Raw genomic sequence first — 26,081 nt, forward strand, 5'->3', positions numbered from 1 at the left:
GAAAGATTAATTATAATCTTCTTTTTCCACCGCTCCTCCGCGATTGAAAGCACGAAAAATTAAATGTCAATAATTCAAGCAATAAAATCAAATAAAATCCATCAGACTCAAAATCGAGGTGATAAGTGATAACTCACTGCAGTTCCCAAATTCTGAGAAATTTCCCAATTGGCAGCCGTGCTTCAAGGTAAACAAACCTCTGCGAAGAAGAAGAAGTAGCAGCAACAGCGGAATTTTTGTTTTCGTCGGAATGACACGTTTTTTCCAATTTTCAGTAAGTTATCTGCAAGTTATTCAGTGATGGGTGACAATTTAAATGTGTCCGATCTTAAAATCGAGGACACTGGAACAGACGACACGGAAGGAGACGTCGTTGATCCATGGAACGTTACGAGCTCGTCGAATACTGGCGTAGACTATGATAAATTAATAGGTAAGCTCATGAAGACCATGCTGGTTGCTTACTGTCTGCTCACATTTTTACCATTTTTCCACCCTATTTCCTTTGTTTCATCTTCGTGGTTTTCTGTCACAACTCTTGGCTAAAAGAATGTCAAGTTTGCATCTCACTTTGTGCGGCTGATAGTGCCGTTTGAAACCCTCTGAATGCGTTAACCTCAATTCCAATATAGAGCTCGCACATCGTATGTTGAGACAAACTTCAATCTCCGATAAGCTTTGAATTCGCACCACTCAACAGGTTAATACATGTAGTCAGGTGGCACCACTGGTGAATGGTGACATGAACAATACTTTGACGTTTGTCTCAACATTCGATGCGCGAGCTCTATCTGCCGAAGGATTTCTATTTTATGTTACATGCGAGTCCTAGAGTCCTTAGAGTTAGAACCTACGAAAGGGTAGGTTGACTAACTGGATTCTGGCTTCTGTCGGAAATTTGGACCCTTTTCACAGCCAACGTAATACCTATCAACCTTTTCGTTGTGCGTTATTCTCTGGCCTAATTTTTCTGAATAGTAGTGGGCTCATTAACGGCACAGCATCACAAGAGCCTCATCCCTGTGTCAACGGGAATATTAATGAAGATGAATATTCCTACGTGGCACCTGACACGTACTTTCAACTTCTGTACTCAATAAACTCCAATTAAGTGGTCTCTTTCTCTCTCCTATGAGGATCTGTGAAAATTATCGAACAAACTGATGGATTCATTGTGTAAGCCAGAGGTCTAGAAAGTTTGAAAATTTTAATAGCTCGCTGTAATCTGGCACATTTGCTCAAAGTACAACTAGATGTCTAATATGTCCCATGGGCAATTATCGTATTTTACAGTGTCGATATTTCACTTAGATAGCAGTACCTTCTTCAAACTCATGTTCAATTTTGTGGCTAAATAGGAATGGAACCAGAGACAATTCATTCAGTTGACTTTTGTCCACTTAAACTTAATTTCTTTTTTCAGCAAGGTTCGGGAGCTCCAAAATTGATGATGTTCTACTCGCAAGATTTGAGAAGGTCACAGGCAAACCCGTACACCATTTACTCCGGAGAGGAATATTTTTCTCCCACCGTGACATGCACAGTATTTTGAACCTGTATGAAGCAGGCAAACCATTTTTCCTCTACACAGGCAGAGGACCTTCCTCCTCAGCTATGCACATAGGACACCTTATTCCCTTTCTTTTTACTAAGTAAGTAAACCAAGTTAGAAATCCTTTTCAAATTTATTAAAATTTTAATCTCTTCAAAGTATTTAATCACCAGCAAAATGCAGTGGAGACTATGAATAGTCCTCAGCAGGCCGATGATTGAATGTTGAAAGCAGCCTGATTAGACATCAAAATGGGATATATTACGTAGTTAAGATAGGGTTATGTCTTGTCTTGTCTGGTCATCGTTGTTTGTGCGGTTGGAATGTTCATCGAAGAGACAAAGACAAAAAGTAAAGTGGATTACTTTTATTAAGGAAATGGACCTGTTGCTTAGTACATGGCGAGTACACAAGATACGGCAAATGAAATAGATGAAGTTATTTTAGTTGTGCTGTGGCTACAGCCGGTAGCATGAGGCAGACATTGCAGGCAACATGTAATGCTTTGACTGTATAATACTACAACTGTCATACTGACATACCTCAATAGTCCAGTCGCAGTTTTTGAAAGAATATAGTCAAGGTGATTGCTCTAGATCTTTGTAATTGAATGAGTAAATAGCAACATCCATCTAATGTTAGGAAAGAGATTTACTACAAAATTTTCATTCTCTTGGGTTTTATCCTCTCAACTTCTTTCATTTATTTTTTTTAAATAGAAACATACATCTTAGCAGTGCGACCCTCTCATTTTTCCAGCTCTCATGTTCAGAAGCTTGGTATTCAGTGTATTGTTCTCAGTCACCCCAAAACCTCCATCAAGATTTCCGTGTCTTATTCTTGTACCTAAATTTTCACAATAAGTATTTGTTAAGTTTCGATGTTGTCTAATTTCCTATACCGCATGATTTCAGATGGCTGCAAGATGTTTTCGATGTTCCACTTATCATTCAGCTCACAGACGATGAGAAATTTCTGTGGAAAAATCTGAAAATAGATGAAGCAACAAAACTAGCGTACGAGAACACTAAGGATATAATAGCATGTGGGTTTGATCCAAGCAACACCTTTATTTTCTCAGATTTAGAATTGATTGGGTAAGTATTTTCACAATTGTACATTTAGCCAAGAATTTCAGTAATAAATGTTCGATGGATTTGTATCATGGTCACTGCATAAGCTCCTGATATAGTATAAGTCTGTGGTTTGCATACCTTACTTTTACTGCACCAATGACAATTTAGAGATTTTATGCAGGCATAAAAAATTAGAAATAGTTTTGGAGGTATGGAAAGTCTTTATATTATCCAAACTCTAGTACCTACTTGATTGACATTGATTTCGGTTTTATTTTCTACAGATAGTTCAAACTGACGAATTTTAATGTAAACTATGAACCTTGATTTTTAGTTTCTTCTTCGGTTTTTGTTGTGTTGCTCTCACCCTGCTCTGTGATCCGTTTTGTAATGTAGTGTTGTTTTCTGCTTGTTATAGACAATGTCCAGCATTTTATCGGAATATAGTTAGAGTTCAGAAGAATGTAACATTTAATCAAGTCAAAGGTATTTTTGGTTTTGGAGATAGTGATGTTATCGGAAAAATTGCTTTCCCTGCCATACAAGCAGCACCCTCTTTCTCCTCATCTTTTCCATTTATCTTTGGAGATAAGAATTTACCTTGCCTGATTCCTTGTGCAATAGATCAGGTGCGTAATTAGATTCTGTTTCCTTTGATTCTTCTTCATTATATAATGTTTTTACTTTGCACTAAAAAAAAATTGACTTATTATCAAGCAGGAATATTGCTGACTGAGCTTTTTTGTGAGACAGGACTTGTTTCTTAGAAACAGTCTTGAACATTGTTGCAATGTTTTAGTATGTATCAGTGTTAATGATCAAAATCTTCTTCAACCATGCTGCGTTTTTCAAAAGGCAGTATAATTGCACTAAGCTGTCTAAAAGTGTACAATAGGGTTAGGTTAGGTTAAGTATTGTTTTTCTTGGGACCATCAAATGTGTTAACTGACAAGTCTACTGAATCAGTCTTGAAAAGTAAAAAAAGAGGAAGAAAACGAAAGTGACAAAATGGGACCATAAAACAGAATTGTTCCATCTGTTGTTTACAAAAGAAATTATATTATTCCCTCTTCATGTCCGTCCAGTCTCAAATTTTTGTCCATGATTTGTCACTTTATTAACTGCCTTCTTGTCGGTTCAGTAATAACGACACAAAAACTCATTCTATAAATTAAGACGAGGGTGATTGTGTACTAATTTTCTAGAAATTGGGCCTCCATCTTCAACATTGAAATCTTGACGTAGTGTTGAAGATATTTGCTAGAAAAAAATAATCATGCATGAGTCAAAGCCTGATGAACATGTTTAATTATCTGTTGTAGGATCCATATTTCAGAATGACAAGAGACGTCGCGCCAAAATTAGGTCATCACAAGCCAGCGTTGCTTCATTCTTCTTTCTTGCCTGCTCTTCAAGGAGCTATGACGAAAATGTCAGCGAGTAATGACCTCTCGGCCATTTATCTGACAGATACTGCAAAGCAAATTAAAAATAAGGTATGTCTAACCCACTCAACCAATGCTCTGTTTAATTTTTATGAGATAGAGCCACCTATTTTGTTGGACATGAAAGGCTGATACAAAGTAGTGTAAGATAATGTAAAATACTCTCAGTGCACTGTAGGTAAGTAAAGTAAATTACCTCAAAAGTAAAATACCATGTACAGTAAAAGCTCCCTAAGTCAAACTATGGTTAATACGAAATATCGCTCAAGTCGAATTTTTTTTCGGTCCCTAGACACGTCCATGTGTAAAGTGGAGATTGAGTTAAGATGCATTGCCGCTCAAGTTGAATTTTTTGTCGGCCCCTTCACGATTGGACCTAGTGAGCTTGAGCTACTTTGAAATGTGCTTCAAGGAAGGCATTATGATCAATACATGGTTTAGAAAAATTGTTCAAATACGATATAATTTTCATCCCAACATTTCATTCACAAAATGCAGTTTTTATTGCGATTGGTATTCAGTACATGTGTGTGTCACTTTGCACCTCATAATTTTTCAATGAATTGCTATGCCAGACTTGCCTACCTTTGAAGATGGTTGCATTCATGTTCAATGCAAAAGTTACAGCTGAGGAAAGAGACCTCCTGCAGGTAAAATCACACAAAATTGATGTTGGGTACTTACATGATGAAAGTGTGGAATCCATTTCTCAGCACGCAATCTGACTAGTTTGTAATACATTCTTTCGAATTTCCAACACAGCGGATAATTGTCCTTAGTGGTCAGCAGTCAGGTTTTGTCCGAAAGAGACACAAGTAAACCTAATCAAAATGAATGAATAATGTTGCATAGTGTCACAAACTTGCCGTATGTATGATTTCTATTGATTTAAAGCTTATTTTTGCAGCGCGAAGAAATAAAGAGGCAACAAAGACTTGAAAATAAGTAAAATAATACGTAAGAAAAAGTTTGTAAGATTGTTCATGTAGGTTAGGATTTCTTACACCTCTGACCGAGCAAACCTGGTTGTCTGCAACCAAGGAAAACTACCCGCCGGCAGAAGAAAGAAAAAACGTACGACTAACGTAGCAAATTATATGTTAAGAGTGGATTTCAGACTTTTCATGTGCCTGTCATGATTTTCTTATGATTTTACCCAAAGAGGGCCTATTAACTTGACTGTGTCTCCTGCGCATAAATGACTTTTTTTGCCCCTTAGTAACAAAAACTTGTCTCTTTCAGGTTAATAAATATGCATTCTCAGGCGGTCGTGATACCATTGAAGAACACAGGAAACTGGGAGGCGACTGTAGTGTAGATACATCTTATCAGTATCTAAAATTCTTCCTAGAAGATGATGAAAAATTGGAACAAATTAGAAAAGTAAGTTCCTCACATTTGTTCCCTCCGTCAAACCAAGCACTGATCGAAATGAGAGTAAATTATTTCTGAAGTCCGAATAGTTAGATTAAATTCTTATTAGATTTTAGATTATATTATTAGTCTCTGAAAAGTTAATAAATCTAAAAGTATCACAGTTGAGCTGTGGATGATATGGATATACATATTATCCAAACCTCACATCAGGGTTGCGAAAATGCCTATCACATGCCTGAACTAGCGAGAAAGAACTAATAGAAAAGGCCCCAATATTGTGAAAAGAGGGAAATATTTTCCAAGATTAGAAGGTGTGCATGTTCTCACCTCAGTCCGCACCCAGATTTAGACCCTATTTGGGACACCTTGAGTTTCCTGATACCCTCCAAATTTTTACGTCTTATCATTAATATCTCAATGCCATTGAGAAAAAATTAAAAAAGGAAAGAAAAAAAAAGGTCATTGCTATTGTCAATCGAAAATTTTGTGTCAGGCTGTAGAGAAAAATGTGGAAAGCCACAGAGCAAGCGCATGAAGAGGTGTGAATACTCAATGCCTAAAAATTCGGCGCTGGCTAAATTTAGATTATTTTAAAATGATGTACCTTACCTTACAGCCTCCTAAGCAAAATGCACTTTTTTAAGATGTAGCTTACATGTGCCAATGTCGAGGAAAGTGGTGCTCTAAAGTGAATTTTCAAGCATTTTTATATCCAACACCTAGTAAAAATGTTGCAATATTTTATTGATGATGAAGCAGAACTTTTGTTTCCTTGCTAGTCAGAAAGATAAGACAGGGGAAAAGAATCAAATTTCTCCGAATGATAACAGTGTGTGGCGCAGCGTCTGCATACAAACAGCAAAATTCCCAAACCTCCAACAGAAAATGCATGTAAGGAAACGAAAAAATTAACTTTTCAGTCCCATCTCCTTGAGATTGGCTCATCAAAAGTATGATTTTAAAAGCACATTGTGCCCAGGAGGTCATAAGAAACACTGTACCAAATAATATTGAAATTTTGTCCACAACAAAATTCTTGGTATAAAGTGTGCAGTCCTTTGGAATGCTGAAATTTTCTGCATTCCTGCCTTACATCAGGTATCTAAGCCGATTCATCAAATAGGCGATGCTGAAACGCAGGCTGTATTGTGATCGTTATTCAGATGTCTTTCTCAATTCTCATAGATTATCTAAAGAAAATATTGTTAAAGTTAAGTGAAGGATTTTCAGTTTCAACCATATGCACTGAGTTTACATCTCACTCATATGTGAGGAAAAAATAGTCTCACCAAGTCATTAATGAACTCACAAGAATTTGTTCCGAAATTATTTCCCAACTAAAAGCTAATTATGATGGAGTGAAAAGCTGGGTGTGAGAAAGGCACTTCTTGGTTGCAATTTTTCAGAATCTCTCGTCACTAATTCATGTTTTCAGCGAAATCCAATAGGTGATTTTTCTTTCTACAGAACACTGTAGAATCATGAAGTATATTTACTAAAAATTTCAATGAAACGCATGCCCTCACTTTCCTTACAATATTAGCGGAAATTCTGAGACTCTCCAATCAAGAAGTGCCCATCAATGGCCTGAATGGAATTGGTCATTCTCAGTGAGACGTAAGCGCTAAAAATACGAGAAAAAATATAATAACCGTTTTAATTGACCCCTTTTAAATTTCATAGCTCTAAAATGTTAAAGCGATGAATTAATAAATCACATTAACTAATCTACAATTCAATACGGGTTGATTAATACAGTTTTACTGTTCTTCCTGTATTTTTATTTCTTGCATTTGAGTCTTTTTGAGAATGACCCGTAATTTAATTATGATTAATTATCATCTGTTAAAGCAGAAAGGAAAACAAATAAGTTTAATCAACATTTTCACTTCTCATTGTATGACTTTGGAGTTAATTTTCAGTGGTTTTATTTATTGATATCAATGTTTTCTTTGAACATGAAGAAGCTTGGAGGCACTCTAATTTAGATCTTGTTCACCAGTAGATTTTTCGAGTCGAATTTTATTTTAAATTTGTTTCTTTTCCTTTTCTATCAGGATTATAGCAGTGGAGCTTTGTTAACTGGCGAACTCAAGAAAATCCTAATAGACAAATTATCAGAAATCGTCGCTAGTCACCAAGAGAGGAAGAGCAAACTAACGGATGATGATGTCAAGCAGTTCATGAAACTCCGACCTTTAAGTTTCCAAACCAAGTAGACTCTTTCTCTCATATGATTTCTTTATGACCCTGTCGATTTTAATGAGGACTCTGTACTGACAGTCTTTGGTAAACAACAGCACATTGAGAAAACAATGAAGGTGAGGAGTAACTGTTTTCACGTGTGAAAAATCTCCTCCCCCCTCCAAAAAATATAAGTATCACCTTCGTGAATGATAACTGTAATTGTTTCTCCTGAATTAAACCGTGCCTATTTTAGGTATGAAACCATAGCAAACTGCTCAGCCTGTAGAAAAATAGTACAGAAACCTACTTTCAATTGGTTATGGTTTTTTTTTTTTTCTCTCTCTCTCTCTTCTTTTTTTCAATACAAATTAAGAACACCTCCTAGCCACATGTCCTCTGGCAGAATCATTATGTATTGCTTTTTGATTCACCATTCTGTGTTGATAGTCTCTGCTAGTCAGGGTGTCCCAACTGTGGAAAGTCAGGAGAAAAAGTATTAGTAACAAATTTGTGGGAAAAGAGAAGAATTTCCTTTAAGAAGGGCACCTAAGTATTTCTACAGAACGAGGAATCATCTCCGAAAGAGGGTAATTATTTTGTCGTGAGTTTTTTGCTGTTCCGCAAGTTTTCACCTCTGTTGAATTTTTTTTTTTATCTATAGTCATAATTGAGACGAAAAAATCAGATAACTTTGTGGGCAATTCAACAGTTACGTCATTTCGGAGTGGAAGACGGAGAGAAGCAGAGAATTTTTCCCCTAATATCTGTGGACACTCTGGCTGGAAGAAGACAAATGTTTTGCTCAGAATGGCAGCAGTCACATTATCGAGAATGTTTCAGCTACCTCTCTTTATGAGTTCCTAATTAGAGTATGTAACTATTGTATTCACAATAGTGATAGAATTTCCAGAAGTGAAGTAATGAACGGGCAAATTGACAAAGTCTGAAATATGTAGAGAATTTCTTTCGAAATTTAATTCCAAAATTGCATGCAAGAAGTACTATATTCAGCATGCATTGACAGCAGCCTCTGTGAATTGTAAATGATTGCAATGTATATGAATCGAGCATTAATAAAGGATCATATTTTGGCATTAGTGATAATTAGAAGTTGACTTTGGAACTTTTTGCGTCTACTAAAATTTTTGCAAAATTTTGTAGAGATAAAACGTCAAAGAAATATTGAAGTTTGACAATGCTTACAAGCCCACTACTCATAATGATGACTGGACTCTGAAGACATGTATCTCATTGTACTAAGATTTTCTTTTATGTATGTGTGTAAGCATACTAATACCTCTCATTTCTTGAAAAATTTCATCGATTTTCTTATCTTTAGATGGGGCTGATTCGGTTAGAATTTGAAATGAAAAGGGTTTTCCCCAGTTTTTTCCCCTTCCTCTCTCTGATGTAAAATAAAATATTGACAGTGAATCTGCCAAAATGCATATCTTGGTTTGCCTCGTTGCAGACCTCCTATCATATTTTAAGTATTTTCTATGTGGAAAACTACTAGACGTCATTTCTTAAAAAAATTTGCGATTTTTCCGATTTCTTCAAGTGAAGAATATTTTGTAAAATTTTCAAGCCATGATGTTGGTTCAGTCTGGGTATAAAAAACAAAAAAGGAACCGAGAGTTTGAAACATCGCAATCAAGATACACATGTTTGCATTTGCACCATCGATAAATTAAATATTTCGAGATATGCAGTTCAGAAATCATCATGGTGTAGGAAGTCCCTTAATTTTGTTTGATGATAAATTATTTTCATCCTGCTCTGAAGACAATGAAAGGAGGATTTTGTTCTCAGGATTCTCTTTGCCCGGATCCGTTTTTAAAGAACCGAAACTTCTAATTTAGCTCATTACTCTTAAATAAAGTAGTTTGCTTTTATTTGAGTGATGTAATTTATATTTATGTTCAATGTATAGTTTATGTACCTACTTTTACCATTTTTTTTATTATTATTTGAAGGTTTCCAATTAAAATCGAAAGTATTTTCCTTTACTTCAACTTTTTCTGCCTTGTATGTTTGTTATAAGTTTGTAAAGCTGGATTTTGACAGTAATGACTACGAAAGACAGTAATGGCCATCAATGTACATAATGGTATCCAAAAGGAATGGCTGGTTTTGGCAGTAATGCCGGTGCCCAAAAATTAAGTTGTGAGCTGTTTATTTAATTTTTGTACTAAAAGATGGTGTGAAGTTGCATTATAATCTGACAATTTCATTGGCTGAATAGTGGACATGGTGGACTAGAATCTTAAATGAAAACAGGCCTGGACATCCAGGAATTCATCAGGTTAGGGTACGTTATGGAAAAGACCGAAAATCTGAAAAATCTTAAAACCTGAAAAACAGCGCTGTTCACACAGAGGAGGTCTTGCTGTCTTGCAAGTGTCAGAAATTTGCGATTTAAGTATTTTCTCTGGTAAAGTTTTGCAAGAAACTTGATGGTGCCTCCGGTTTTCTCTGCTACAGGGTTGCCGCAGTCAGGGACAACTGGGAAATGTCAGGGAATTTTTAAAAGTCACCGAAAACCTGGAAATGTCCAGGAATATGACGAAAATGTCAGGGAAAAATCCTTGAGTCACCTTTATTTGTTTTCTAGAAAAGATTTGACGTTTCAAATAACAACTTTGCCTGAAAACTATTTCTAATTATGTCTCTTTCACTATCTGGCATATCTCCCAGTGTCAGGGAATTTCATCCTGTGAATTCTGTGGCAACCCTGTGCTAATGTTGGCTTGTTTCTCTCCGAGAAAATAAGGGTGGACTTTTTGGAACATCACAATTAAGATGCATGGTTTGCAACACAGGTCATTGACGTATAAGTCAAGAAAATAATTAATGTAACCAGTATGTACTTGATTAAATGGTGCAACTTGATTGTAAATGATTTCTTGAAGGACTTTTCCAGTTCACTGTTGCATCAATGCCTTGAGGTTTTTATTCAGTCACCAGTGACTTACGGGACCAATATTCCGAAGAATCTCCAGACTTAGGACAAATAAAAATTCTGAATATTTTTGAGAATAATGGGTTACGAATCATGAAAAAAATCCTAATGGGTCACAAGCATTCTGTTACAGAATCATGCCTGATAATTATAGATTTTAGGACAGCAACAGATGCCTAGAACCTTGTTTTAAAATGAGCCAAAAATAGTACATAGTTCTCAATTGCAAAATTTAGTACATTTGATGTAGGAATCAGGCAACTGAAGAGATCTCGTTATTTTCTGCAGCAACATGATGATTCTATGATGTGCTTAATTGACCCATTGATGTGCATCTTGGAAAAGAATTGTAAAAACTTTTCTGGACATGAAGAGGCCAAAAACATTAAAATTATAAAAATTGAAAGATGTTCTTTTATTGAGAGCTCTTACAAAATAAGTAATAGAATAGTTTCTGCCAATACAATTAAAACATTTCTCATCAGTTATATATAATCAGTTTGTTGAAAATAAATGGATGATCAAATTTTTATCATCATTTAGGGTAAAGCCCAGAATTATTCAATTCTATCTCAAGGGATGAATTTACCCCCAATTTATCAAAGAAAAAAAAGAAGTCTTGCTTACATTTTTGAGTGAAAAAAAAAAAAAAAAAAAAAAAAAAAAAAAATTCTACAGTTAAACTCGTCTGTACCACTGAAGTAAAGAGATCCTAGCCCTTACAGATTGTTTACATTTGCACTTAAAATTAGTGCAGTGATCAGTTTCGAATCCGGCACAATTCAGGATGGAAGGGATTTCTTGTGGTGAATGTTAAGTAAATGCATTTTGAGGACCCACCTCCTTTTGAATTTTTGGGAGCAAAGTTTGCAAGCGAAAGGTCTTTCATCAGAATGAACTCGGAGGTGAGAATCGAGATGGTGTTCCGATTCAGCTCGAAAACTACATTCGCCACAAGAGAAAGGTCTTTCTTTTTTATGCATTTTTTGAACATGCGATTGAAGACAAAATTTTTGTGAGAATTTTTCTGAACAGTACTTACAAGACATGACAGATCTATCAGTGTGATAATTTTGAACGTGAGATTTTAGACCTGATTCTCCTTTAAAACAAGCAGAACATTGATTGCAGGTGAATGGTTTCTCAACAGAGTGAGTTGATCGGTGATACTTCAGAGAGGACTTAGTTCTGAGACGTGCATCACAGATATCACACTTAAAAGGCCTTTTATTCGAGTGAGATTTAAGATGAGTCCAGAGGGGTCCTTTACCTTTGAACCGTTTACCGCACTTATGGCAAGAATAGGGTCTTTCATCAGAATGTGATCTCAAGTGAGTTATGAGGACATCTCTCCTAATGAATTTTGCATCGCAATGCGCACATTCCAAAAGTCTCTTATTGGCGTGACTTTGTAAATGAAGTAGAAGACCTTTTTTATCTTTAAACTTTGCGGAACACTTTTCACAAGTATAAAGTTCATTGGCGGAAAAGGTTTTTAACGTACTTTTTAATTGTCTTTTGTTTTTATGTTGAGAAGAATGAGTAAGAGGAATGAGATTACTACCTGAGCCACGACAACTCAAATTTTTTTTAGAATCTCTTTTTTTACGGGAGTTAAAACTCTCGTTACAAGTATCTGTCATTTGATGAGCATGAAGTCGTTGAAAATGATTCCGAAGACTTTCTTTGCATCGAAATCGTAGAGAACAAACTCTACAAGCAAAGGGTTTCTCATCAGAATGAGTCTTTAAATGGTGCTGCAGAAATTTTTCTAATCTGAACCCTCTTGCACACACTTTACAAGAGTATGGTCTTTCAAGTGAGTGCGTTTTGATATGAGATAAAAGGTTACTCCTTGCGGCGAATCGCAATGGGCAGAGTTTACAAGCGTGGGGTCTTTTATCAGAGTGAATTCCACTTGATAAATGAAAAGCAACACAATCTTTAGTTTTAAAGGAAGCTTCACACAATGTACACTTATAAGGTCTTACATCAGAATGAGTTACATATAAATGATGTTTGAGAATACTCTTTGTTTTGAACCTCTTTGGACAGAGTTTACAGGAAAAGGGTCTCTCATCTGAGTGAATATTCCGGAAATGACCTTTTAGATTTGAAATGTTTTTCAACTGTCTCCCACACAAGTCACAACGATAATGACCGTTTTTGAGAACGGTTCCAGAGGGTATTTTGATGCTTCTCTCAATTACAGGAATCTCTGATTTGATAAGGGTCCCTTCCAAATTGTAGATGACCGGTTCTTTTTCTTTCAGAGAAGCCTTCAAAGTCTTCGAAGCCAGGTCATCACTTGATCCAAACTGATTCTGATATGAGGAATCAATATTTTCATTGATAGAGACTTCTGTTTCATTCTCGGCTTCTACAATTGGCTGGGTGGCACTACTTTCCATTGTAAGCAAATTCTTCAATTTCTTTTCCACAACATCGAGCGAAGATTTTGAATGATCATCGCAGATGCTGTAGGAGCTGGTTCCAATTGAAATTTTTTGACGAGAGTTCATCACAAAATCTAGACAAGACAAATAAAAGAAGTAAAACCTCTTAATACTTTTATGCTCATCATAACACTGAAAAAAAAATCACAGGTCCTAGGATGAAGATTACCTGTTAACAAACCAGAAATGTTGCACTCAGTACTTTTGGCTGCTTGTTCAAGAAAGCTCGGCTTAAAGTCAACTCCAAGTTTCCCTAGTAGCACAGTACAACGAAAACATCGACTTTAAATTCGACCCCCAAACGCCACATATGCCTGTCTTCCCAGAGGTTATCAGGCAACTGACACCGCAACATCTCTTCGTCAACGCCCTGCCGCCAACCCTTTACGGGCTGTCCCCGTCGCCTCTTCCCAGGTGGTACCCAATCCAAAACTTGTTTGGGCAACCTCTCCTCCGACATTAACAAAGTCATTTATAATATAAAGAAAACACATGTTTCCTTGTGCGGGTCGCCAAAAAGAAAAATTTTATTCGCTTGAAATAATCGATAAAATTTTAGAAAAATACCAGTCGTGCACAGTAAGCTGCAATTGCAATTTTAGGGATACTGCAGGGTGCGCAAAAAATATTTGGATCCAAAAACTTATTAGCACGCCGTAAAGTACCTAGTGCTCTAGGTGTGTTAAAACCCCTTCATTGAGAGAGCCCTTGTCGATTTCTACCGTGCTTAAAAAGTGTAATAGATTTGGTACAACAGCTGAAATAATGTGAAGTCCTGACACAAGTTGTAAAAGCGGCACCTGAAGACTTTTTCCTTTCAAAGCTTGCTTCAGCAATCATTCGTTTCAAAACAAGATCCAATTGCCCCCCCCCCCCTCCCACCCGGTGCACTTTTGAAATTAGAGAGTCTGTTTTTTGACTCACTCCGGACAGTCTACTTAAAAACACATCGAATGAGCATTTTTGAGGAGGCTTCAAAGATTATTCTTTTTATTGAAACCTCAGACCAATCACAACAGAGATATTTTTACATTTCAAGATATTTCATTAAAAAAAAAATTCTGGAGTGATTCTGTAATCTGCTGCAGAAACTTCAGGTTTAATGTGAGTCATCACCTTTCAGATGGCTAGTGTTCTTCCTTTTCATCAAGGACTTACAATGACTACTAGAGGAACCCTTATTGCAAACTAATATGACGATGAGGATTCAACATTTTCATTGAGGGCCCTGTTCATTATCTTTTCAGCCTCTGGGACTGGTTAATTAATGCACCCCTCTATTCTTAGCAGTTTCCTTGCTCTCCGTTCAGTTAAAGTATGCGATTATTTAGAATGACTGTTTCAAAACTTACAGGCGCTGGTTTCAGTTGAAATTTCCAGGCTGGTAACAGTAACAAAATTGAAATAAGGCGAAGAAATCAAGTAAATTCTTATGGTATTTTCGGGTTGGTCACAATATTGAAAGGTAATTACGAGTTCTGAGCTGTTGCAGCACTCAAAGCGTGTTTACATTGTTGCAGTAACATTATGATCTACATTAAGCAGGTCTTAAAACAACCGACCCTCCTGAAATTCTGCAAATTAAGGTACTATTTCAGAATGTGGTAGGAATTTTATGGTGAACCTTTAGTGCATGATTTTTGAGGAGCCACCTCCTTTTGAATTTTCGGGAGCAAAGTTTGCAAGCAAAGGGTGCATCAGAATGAACTCGAAGGTGAGAATTGAGATCGTGTTCCGATTCAGCTCGAAAACTACATTTGCCACAAGAGAAAGGTCTTTCTTTTTTATGCATTTTTTGAACATGCGTTTGAAGACAAAATTTTTGTGAGAATTTTTCTGAACAGTACTTACAAGATATGACAGGTCTGTTGGTGTGATAATTTTGAACGTGAGATTTTAGACCTGATTCTAGTCTAAAACAAGCAGAACATTGATTGCAGGTGAACGGTTTCTCAACAGAGTGAGTTAATCGGTGATCCCGTAGATTAGAGTTAGTTTTCAAACTGGCATCACAGATATCACACTTGAACGGCCTTTTGTTCGAGTGAGATTTAAGATGAGTGGTGAGGAGTGCCTTATATTTGAACCGTTTATCGCACTCATGGCAAGAATAGGGTCTTTCATCAGAATGTGTTTTCAAGTGAATTATGAAGGCACTTCTCCTAATGAATTTTGCATTGCAATGCGCACATTCAAAACGTCTCTCATTGGCATGACCTTGTAAATGAAGTAGAATACTTTTTTTACTTTTTACCTTTGCAGAGCACACTTCACAAGTATACAATTTCTCACTAGAATGGGTTTCTAAACGTTTTTTTAGAGGGTGCATTTTCATAATTTTTGCTGAACAAATATCAGACAATTCAGAACCATCAGTGATAGGGACTGATTTTGGATGCTTTTTCCTTGCATGTACTCGAAGGTTTTTTTCCGATTTACACCTGTAATGACATTGGTTACAGGCAAAAGGTATTTCAATGGAATGTGTCTTTAAATGGTATCGGAGGTATCCTTTTCTTTTGAATCTTTTTGCACACACTTTACAAGAGTACAGTCTTTCAAGTGAGTGCGTTTGGATATGAGATGAAAGGCTATATTTACGGGCGAATCGCAATGGGCAGAGTTTACGTGCAAAAGGTCTTGTATTGAAGTGAATTCCACTTGAAGAATGACGTTGGATGCATACTTTAAATTTGAAAGATGCTGAGCACAAATGACACTTGAAAGGTCTTTCATCAAAGTGTAATTTTTCATGAGCTTTAAGATGACTCTTTGTTTTGCACTTAAAAGGACAAAATTCGCATGAAAACGGTTTCTCATCAGAATGAACAATGCGTAGATGACCTCTGAGAACTGACTTATTTTTCAACAAAGCTCCACATACGTCACAAAAGAAACGTCCTACTGTAATGTTGTTGCTGCCAGGAACTTCAAGCTTGATGCGAGTTGCTACCAAATTGTGAATGATTGGTTCCTCTTCTATTACAGAGGACTTTTTCGGCGTTGCTGAAGAAATACTGGACACACGATGGTCATGAGATAAGGATTCAACGTTCTGATCAATAGATCTTTCAATGTCGGCAGTGATATTCTTTACTTTGAGTAGTTGATTCCAATCCTGTTTCATCCTGTTGGATATTAACTCTTGGCGATTGATTTTTAAACGGCATGTACTCGGTCTCAATGGGGTTGACTGACTGGAATCCATCAGACAACCTAAACAAGAATAAACCAAGTAAATCTTTTAATGTTTCCGAGCTTGGCTTAAAATAAACAGGAAATTGAGAGTTTCATAAAATTTGACACAAACACTATTCAAGCTCTTGTTTAATCGAACTTAACACAATATCTTTGAATTCGGTTCAGAGTTACATCACTTGCACCACTGGCTACTGTGCTTTGGCTACATTGTGACTTGCGTTGGACGGGTTTTGAAAGTGTTGATCTTCGTAGAACTCCGCAAACAAAGGCACCGTTTCAGATGGCGAGAGGCTTTTCATTGTGAACATTCAGTTTATGAATTTTAGGATGCCATCCCCTCTTGAATCATTGAGGGTGAAGTAGGCCAGTGAGGAGTCTCTCGTTGGAATGAACTTGAAGGTGTTAGCAGAGATCATTTTTCATTCAGCCTGAGAACTGCATTTTCCATGGGAAAAGTATTTTTTCTCCAGCATTGTCTGAACAAGAAATTGAAGACAAAATTTTTGTGTAATTTTTTCAAGACGATATTTACAAGACATGATAGCTCTGTTAGTGTGATACATTCGAAGGTGAGATTTTAGACTCTTTTTCAGTTTAAAACTGACAAAGCATTGATCACAGGTGGATGGTTCCTCAATAGAGAGAATTTTTTTTTTATTGAACAGCGGTACCACTGATCACCAAACTGCTCTCTCACTGGTTGATGCTGATGCTATGACCGATAGTCACCGCTGGTGGATTTTGTAACAGACCACTCTGATTAGTGATTGGAGTACATTGGAAGATTCTCTGGTACAATCTGCTCCGGTGGTAAAACCTTATTTTTTTTATAATTGCCTCCATCATAGCATATTTGAAAGATAGATTGCAAATTCTATTTTATTCACAAACAGCAAGCCTAACATTTTACACTGAGTCGTAACTACTTATTGACCAAAATTTGCCAAGAATGTTTCAAATATATTCTGAACTTTTATATCATTTTTCCAATTCCTGGTTTGAATTTTAACACTGAAAGGTTGGACATTAATGTACTATTCCACATGCTCTCTGTAGGCAATCTTCATCAACCAAATTAAACATAAATTATCTTAGATCTTAAATAATAATGATTTGTGTAAATAAAGGTAATCATTTATTTGGGAGAGGAAGCTTTGAGGGAAATCTTACTTTTAATCTACATTTTGATGGTGTAAGTCGGCAATCACATAACTCGGTTTGCAACGTCGCAGACTTCCTGTGATACTTAATTTTTTAAATGGAAAACTACTCGACAGCAATTCTTAAAAACTGCTACGATTTTTCTCCTCTGTGCAAATAAAATTCTGCATGAACTTCGAGGAATGATGTCAATTTGTTCTCCTTTAAAAAAATAACATGGAGGCGGAGATTTTCAGACACCCCAAACGAGTTATGTGATTGCCGACTTACACCATCAATTTACAGTTTAATTGAATTACTTAGATGAATCCTGAGCCATTGAATTTTTAAGACCTCTGCACTGCTGTGCCAAGGAAAAACGCCGTATGAACCTTCAAGCATTGCCAAGTTGCCTTTCATAAAAAACGAATTTCCTGGTAAACGAAGGAATATTTTTCTTCTAATTTTTTCAGATAATTTTGCTTGCAATTCTACTGGAGAGTCCTGAAAATTTCCAGAGAAAATATGTATAACTTTCCTAAAAAATGAACATTTTATCGAAGGAAATTTGTCAACTCTCGAATGTTCATATGGCGTTCTTCCTTAGCACGGCAGTGCAGGTCACTATCATTTTAGATGAATGGAGGTTCTTGACGATGAACATACTGTACATGACTTTTAAGAATCCATTTTCTTTCCAACCATTGGGAACAAATTTTGCAAGCAAACGGTCTTTCATCAGAATGAATTTGAAGATGATGCTCAAGAATATTTCGAGTTTCTGCATGGAAGTTGCACTCATGACAGATGAAAGGCCTCTCTTTAGTGTGCATCCTTAAGACGTGACATTTAAGCACGCACTTTTTGGTAAATTCAGCAGAACAGTATTTACAAGACATAATAGCCCATTCTGTATGATTTGTTTCAATACATATGAGAATCGAAATTCTTTTTCAATTTAAATCTGACAGAGCACTGATCACAGGTGAAGCATTTAGCGACAGAGTGAGATTTTAGGTGTTTCTTAAGATATCCTTGGCTTTTAAACCGAGCATTACATTTTTCACAATGAAAGGGTCTAAGCTCAGAGTGAGTTTCAGAGAGGTTCATCAAATGCGCCTTAATTTTGAACCTTTCACCGCACACATAACAAGAAAATATCATCAGAATGGAATTTCAAATGAGTTAAGAGTACAGTTCTCCGATTAAATTTGGCTGGACAAAGTGCACACCCAAAAAGTCTTTCGGTAGCATGTCCTTCTGAGTGGATTTGGAGACTTTTCTTATCTTTGTACTTTGCCGAACACAGTTCACAAGTATAAATTTTCTCACTAGAATGAGTTCTTAAATGATTTCTTAAATGACCTATCTTCAAAAATTGTGCAGAACAAATATCGCAGGAAAATTTGTTCTTTCCTAAATTATGATGACTGGAAACCTTTGAAGACTTCTTTGTTTTGGATAAATTAGAGCAATCACCAAGAATGATTGACTTTGAATGCTTCTCTCTATAGTGCTTTCGAAGGTTATTTTTGTACTTAAACTGCGAACAACAGTGGTCACAGGAGAAAGGTCTCTCATCTGAATGAGAAGTTAAATGGGACTGAAGATATCGTTTTCTTGAAAACCCTTTTGCACACACTTTACAAGAGTAAAGTATTTCCTTTGAGTGGATTTTAATATGAGATACAAGGTTACTCTTGTGAGAAAATTTAGCTGTGCAGAGCTTACACGCAAATGGTCTTTCACTCGAGTGAATTCCACTTGAAAAATGATATCTGAGACATCCTTTACTTTTGAAGGTTGCACCACATAACTCACAGTTAAAGGGCCTGTGATCAGAATGGGTTAATTAATGAATTTTGAGAGCACTCTTTGATTTACAAGTATAAGGATAAACTTTACATGAAAATGGCCTTTTGTCAGAGTGAACATTTCGTAAATGACCTCTAAGATTCTGCTCGTTTTTCAACTGAGCTTCACAAAGATTGCAAGGAACATATCCTTTCTTAAGTTTACTCCGAGGATACATAGTCAAACTAGAATCTATATCAGAAAATTTGGGCTTATTATTAAGATGTGATTCCAAATTATCTCGAGTTGAATGTCCATTTCTTACAGATGACTTGCTAGAAACTGCTACAGAAATACTTGATTTATGTTGATCTTTAGATGAAGTCGGCAAATTGTCATTGACAGATTTGCTCATTCCTTTCCTGGCTTTTGAAGTTGGCTTGTTAATGCCCCTTTTCATTTCAAGCAATTTTGCTAATTTCCTGTTTACGTTGTTGAAGGCAGATGTTGAAAAAGTCTTTCGCAGACGATGAGAACTGGTTCCAGTTAAAACTGGCCAACTGATATCCATATCAAAATGTAAATAAACAGGACAAATTGAGGAGACAAATTTTCTCAATACATATTTCTATACTTGCGAGGCCGCCAGAAATTGAAATCACATCTCCTGTCATCAAGATTATAAATTACAACCCTAAAATTTATCGTTGAGTTTGTTTACTACTTATTTTTGAGCATTCTGAGAAAAATTTACGTTTTTTTTTGTTTTTTTTTTTTAATATTTTTCAAGATAGCATGTTTTCTTTTTATTCCTTCATCACATTGACAACACCACTAGCCAGCAGAGACCAGTAGGAGTGACTGGTTGCATGAAGTTACAGAAATGGGCAAAAGAAAGGGAAATTGACTTGCTGAGTAAAGATGGCGGGGAAGACTATTGATTACGTACACATTGATCGCGGCTTCAAAAATGAACTTTTAAAGGGACTCTTTCCTTCAATACACAGAAAGACTTAATTAAAGATGAACAAAATAGATATCTTCCAAAATAATCGAATTCCTTTGGCATTGTTAGTTTTCGAGCAAAATTGGTGTATTCCATTCAACTACAATAATGACAGTAAGTAGCCAAGGTGCGTTAAAAATCAAGAAAACTGGAAATCTCGATACAAAGGGAAAAAGCTCGTAAGAGCACAATTTTCCCTCAAAGAGATATGCTGCTTAGTGCAACACTAGTTTCGACCATCCAGGAAGGCACCTGCAAATTTGTTTTCCAATTAGACCTGAAACATGTCTGTAATTGCCTTCCAGAATGGTCGTAACTAGTGTTGCACCAAACAGCGTATCTCTTTGGGGGAAAATAGTGCTCGAATGAGCTTTTTCTCTCGGTATTGAGATTTCAAGCTATCTAGATTTTTAACGCACATTGGCTACATTTCCAACTTACTGTCTATACAACTTGTGCGTCTACCACAATCAGTTTGTACAATGATGACTCTGATTAGAGTAAACTAGTTGAAAATCAAGAGGCTTAGCTCAATGAAATGAAACATAAAAATAATGATAAAGTTGCTCCTGTAACACACTTTAGCATTCTGCCACACCCAAACGCCACATAAGCCTACCTTCCCAGAGGTTATCAGCACTGACGCATCTCTTGTCAGCCCAGCGCCATCCCTTCACGGGACGTCCCGTCGCCTTTTCCCAAGTGGTACCCAATCCAAAACTTGTGTGACACGTAAAAGTATCTCAGTGTTTGGCTAGATCAAATCAAACATATGAAGGTAAAAATAAAAGACATACAATGAACCTGGTTAATATTTACCTGCATGAAGGTCCACAATATCCACCGGTTCTTCTTTTATCCGTAAGCTTTTTTCAGGTCCACTCTTATCACTAGATGCAGAGGTTTTGATCTTTGATTGAAGACTCTTTAACGATGAAAGATCCAGCCTTTCCAAAATAACGATAGGGAATAGACCCAACTTCTTTTGCGGAGCTTTCTTTTGGTTAGTGCTTTTATTTGAATCTGAAATCAAACCAAAAAATGTGAGAAAGAAGCGACTTATCAAAGAAGAAACTGAAAATGGTCTTCTACAGAGTTTGAAACCGAGCATCAAAAATTCATATCAATCATGTTGGATCAGTCAATGAACAATGATTGTACATTCCAACTTATGAATGCGTAATTAACATTTATTGAGGTGAAATTCAAGCTTACTGTTTTTTGGATCATAATGGGCCAATGGACAAGGTATGGATTAAGGTAAAATGCAACATTTTTACTCTTAACCATGTTGATGGGAAAACAAATTAAACGATGGGAAGTCTAGAAAACAACTCCTACAGAAAATAGAAGTGTTTACAATGCACATTGGCTTATTGTCAAAAATACAGATGAAGACATTATAATCACACATTTACAGACATTTACATAATCTAACTTCCATTTCATCAGTGTTAAAAGTACTTCATTAATGCTTTATTCCTTTAATCCAATATATTTCTTACTGCACAATTTGGCGAGAAATCTTGTCGGTGCTGTTTGAAGCATCAAACGCAGTCGCAGGAAAGTTCTTTTAATGAATACTAATTCTAAATGGCACAATGCTTTAAAATGATGTAAACAAAAATAAATAAATATCTTAGATACTGTATGGTGTAGTTCATAAATGAATAAATTCTGGACACTTCTTCACATTTTCATATTTCATATTTTTCTCTTTTCAAGCAGGTGTTTTGTCTTATGTGAGGCAGTGAGCTGTAGACCATTAACATGGAAAAAAAACCGACTGGATGAGACGGAGTTTCATACAGAAAAAATAATTATTTTCAGATATTTTTTTACCTTGTCTGCAGCGTTGATTCTTTGTTGGCCGAAGAATTTTTGAGTCCATGCTGACGCCTGCGTTGCCTGAGTAAAAATTGATACAATTATTGTGACATCAACTAAGGGGCATAGAGGACGACAAGGCACACGGGAACAGTTTTTGAAAAAATTGAGGTATTCGTAATTTCAACTAAAACTAGTCATAAAATGTATTCTGTGGAAAATTCACTACTAAAATCAGATTTAGGGCATCAAAAAGTGAGTTTGAACTTTCTTCCCACCATTGAGGTTCCATGTAATTTTGAAACTTTAAACAAATATTTCATGAAATAGCAAAAACTTCACTTATGCCCTTTGTCCTCCAAGGCTCTCAATTGTGGTCTGAGAGGAAATTAGAGTCAGAAGAGGAGAACTGGATGAAACTAAAAAACTCAACATGTTCGTCCTAAAATTTTTCCTAGATCTTACGATCATATAAACTAGAAACTTCTTCACCGATTTTAGGATTATGACAGTTTTGAAAAGAGTGACATTTCCTAAAAATTGGGAACTTTAAAAGAAGCAGCATCGAAGCAGCACTAAAATGCACTCTTCTTCAATCTCCTGGATATGGAACGTCATCATCTCCTGCATGAGGGAATGTATCGGGTCTGAGCTGTTTCAGTATTTCTGCTAACATTTAATTTTTTCATGGGAGAATTATTGCCCAAAGTCATATAAAAATTTAATTGCCTTTTTTCTCAAGGGTAAAGACAATTTAATTGAAATCTCAGGTAAATTCATGTGGTGGTTCTGCTCTAAAAAATAAATTATCAGTAAGAATTACTGAAAAAGTAAAATTGAGATACCTACATTCCTCTGTGAGGGAGATGAAAAAATAAGGTGAGCAAGAGAGTTCTTACCATTATCTGAAAATTTCAAGGTAAGGAAAGGTAAATTTTGAAGTATATTGATAGATAAAATACAATTAAAAGTGCCACCTAGGAGACACATTTCCTCAAACAAATTTTATGGAGGAAGCATGAGTACGTTGAATGGTTTCTAATTGACCTCACAGATGATAGAAAGCATGTAATGCTTGCATCACAATCACTACAATCAGTGAATTTAAACTTTTTGCATCGAAAATCAAGGCAGGTCACATCAGTCATTAGAAACATACTCATCATTCTTTCAACTTCAAGGCTACATATAGGATCTGTCGATATTTTCAGCTTAATTGATGCATCATCGATAATCGCTAGTTTAATCGGCCCGGGGATCTAGAGAGAATTACCTTCGGCACCAATGCTTGATTTATTTGTTCATTTTACACCAGGCGATATTAGATAAGTAGTTGAATGGAGTGATAAGCTTGTCGCAATAGTTGAAACCATGTTCAACTTCCCCCAAAAAATTAGCAAAGTATTCAATTGGGTGAGTAAAATCTTTGCATTAGATGAAAAAGATGGTCATAGGGAAGAAAATAATGAGTCAAAATGTAAAGTAAGTTAAACAAAATATGATTTCGATGGTTTCATAGAGAAAACTTACATACTAATAAGGGGGTTACGGAGGGTCTCTCCCAGAAAATTTTCACAAAATAATGTACCTTTCGTAAAATTTTCAAATTTTGAAGCAAAAAAAGTTGGAAAGTGGAATTTGATAATAGATAAATAAAACCGACTTATTATAATAATCTACTGATCATGGAACAAGGAAGGGAGTGCTCATTTGCGATGCAAGTAAAATCCTGATATGTAATGTAAATTTTCACCTTTCAGGTGCACGATGCTAAAGTGTCTCATTTACCTGTCTCTTCATGGTCATCCAGGATAAGTTCATGCTCCAATTTCAGGATTGAGGGTTTCAAATCCATTACTTCTTCCTTTACCATGGTCAGGGTCATAAAATCCGCAGTCAACAGCTATCTCCAGATTGGTAAGGTCATAGACGGAAACCAAGTTATCAAGTCATCTGGGAGCATTAAGAGTAAGTAAACAATGAGTGTAAAAATTTGATATTGATTAAGATTATTCATCCTTGGTTCTCAGTAGGGACAAACTGACATGTAATGTGTTCCATCAAGAAGGCCAAGAACTTTAGCAAATTTTAATTTTCTAGGTAAACTGCTAAAATAAGGACAATAGCTTTGTCGCAAGAGTCTACAGAATCATTCAAAATGTGAAAAATTGTAAAAATCGAAAAAATTGAATTGGGATTTGGCTATGAAAAAACCGTTGCTTTCGATATAGTGATCAGCCTTGATTTCTTGGGATCACATGTGAGGGTTATTGTCATTTTTCTAACTAAAATATGAAAATCTACTGAGATTCGTTACTTAATCAATGCAATATTTTACACGCCAGTTCCACTACACCAAGAATCCAGGACGAGTCTCTGTCAGTGCAGCTCAAAAAAAATAAAAAGAGGATGTTTTCCGCTAAAATTTATTCAATTTCAAGCTCATGAGTACAAATAACTTTTCAAAGGCTCTGTTTTGAGTCAATTTATTCCAGTAAGCTATCATTAAGGTAAGCTTTTATGTAAGCCTATTGTTCATTACAGTACTTAGATCTTTTAGGCAAAGCACCAGTAACAGGGGAACAAATTCAGGAAATGAAAACAGAGAGTGCTGTTCACCTCAAACTAACACTCTATTATCAGGCGCTCGACAATTCAAGTCATGGCTGTAGATCAAAACGTCCTTTAAAATACAAACCAAGTACCTAGGTATATGATTTTCTTGAGCTTCTGAAATTCCAAGTAGTACCTAAGTAGATACTTAGGACGATTCGATGGACGCCATATTTTGTGTCAGAACGACATGCGATATATCGCATCGATTGGTCCCATATTTTTAGCTAATCGTCTTTTTTCTCATATTTTGAGATGGCAATTCTGTTGCCAGGAGGCTAAAGAATTCACATATCAATTTTGACAACCAAATTCAATGTATTAAAGGCGTGGTTTTTTCAGAGGAAAAATATCGCATTCGAGTGCAGTGTCGATATCGGTGTCGAATGCGACATTTTTCCTCTAAAAAACCACGCCCTTAATACGTTGAATTTGTTTGTGAAAATTGGTAAGTAAATTCTTTAGTCTCCCGGCAAAAAAATTGCGATTTCAAAATTCGAGAAAAATGACGAGTACGTAGCTGAAAAAATGGAACCAATCAGTGCGATATACTGCATGGCGTTCCAACACAAAATAAGGCGTCTATCAAATCACCTGAAACATGATTACATACCCATGGCTAAGTCAAAAAAATACATAAAAAATTTCTATTGAGATTTTCTACGTATTTTTCATTCATATTCTTAAAAAAGTAATAATAAAAAAAATAAAAATAAAAATTCACGCCAAGTTGCAAAAAGACATTTTACTTACTCTTCTTCACAGAAAGTAAATAATCGGAGTTTTTCAAATATTGCAACCTAGTCATCAATAATTATAATTTCATGATCAATGCAATGTTTGGATCAGCTTTCTATGAAGAAAAAAGGAGAAAATAAAAAGATATATAGTTTGTTATACTTACCGAAAAATGAAAATGTATGATGTAGAGTGCAACACATAGAGTGTAATGCTAACTTCCTCCCATTGCAACGATTGAAAGACTTTTAAGTTCGAGCGCTGGAGTCTGGCTCAATCTGGCAAGCTGCGTGAAATGAGTCGAGAGTCGCAGCATGTGGTTTCAGTTACACACAGCAAGGAAAATATTTGCAGATGCCAGCAAAACATAGGCACCATTTAATGAGGATATCAGCATATTCATGTGCTCCAAAGAACACCCCAATGCCAGGAAGCTAGATGAATACGTACCTACATTAAAACACACTGTCTGACAGTGACTGATAATCGTTTCCTGACCAAACCAAAACCTGAATAGGAATACTGGGAATGAAGATGTACTTACAGTTAATTAAGATTAAAGTTGAGATAATTGTATAACTCTAATGCTCTTCTAACTCGTTATCTCACTCAAAAAAGAACGAGGTTATCTTATTTATTTATTGTGAAACGACATATCTGCTCGCGCCGCGCCCCCGGCATGCCACAGCCGGCAAGTTTCACCGAAT

The 26,081-nt window shown here is 36.0% G+C and overlaps 2 protein-coding genes across 3 annotated transcripts; one reads left to right on the forward strand and one right to left on the reverse strand.

Annotated features, from left to right (window-relative positions):
* The first annotated feature begins 200 nt into the window (after window positions 1–200).
* On the forward strand, window positions 201–9,646 carry LOC109044728 (tryptophan--tRNA ligase, cytoplasmic). Its single transcript, XM_019062572.2, has 7 exons — window positions 201–433; window positions 1,424–1,652; window positions 2,467–2,649; window positions 3,047–3,257; window positions 3,951–4,124; window positions 5,316–5,456; window positions 7,508–9,646. The coding sequence occupies exons 1-7, from the start codon at window positions 301–303 to the stop codon at window positions 7,667–7,669; spliced, it is 1,233 nt and encodes a 410-aa protein (XP_018918117.2). The 5' UTR covers window positions 201–300; the 3' UTR covers window positions 7,670–9,646.
* A 1,593-nt stretch (window positions 9,647–11,239) lies between these two features.
* Window positions 11,240–26,050, reverse strand: LOC140223702 (uncharacterized). 2 transcript variants are annotated; one of them, XM_072305833.1, is made up of 5 exons: window positions 25,919–26,050; window positions 23,812–23,976; window positions 22,039–22,104; window positions 21,016–21,219; window positions 11,240–13,129 (listed from the first exon to the last, which is right to left on the reverse strand). In XM_072305833.1, the coding sequence occupies exons 2-5, from the start codon at window positions 23,906–23,908 to the stop codon at window positions 11,382–11,384; spliced, it is 2,115 nt and encodes a 704-aa protein (XP_072161934.1). In that variant the 5' UTR covers window positions 23,909–23,976; window positions 25,919–26,050; the 3' UTR covers window positions 11,240–11,381. The 2 variants fall into 2 exon arrangements, with proteins under 2 accessions (XP_072161934.1, XP_072161933.1); XM_072305832.1 differs by having other exon boundaries at window positions 25,541–25,990.
* Window positions 26,051–26,081: the final 31 nt, after the last annotated feature.

The sequence above is a fragment of the Bemisia tabaci genome, unplaced genomic scaffold (assembly GCF_918797505.1).
Source record: "Bemisia tabaci unplaced genomic scaffold, PGI_BMITA_v3".
NCBI lineage: Eukaryota > Metazoa > Arthropoda > Insecta > Hemiptera > Aleyrodidae > Bemisia > Bemisia tabaci.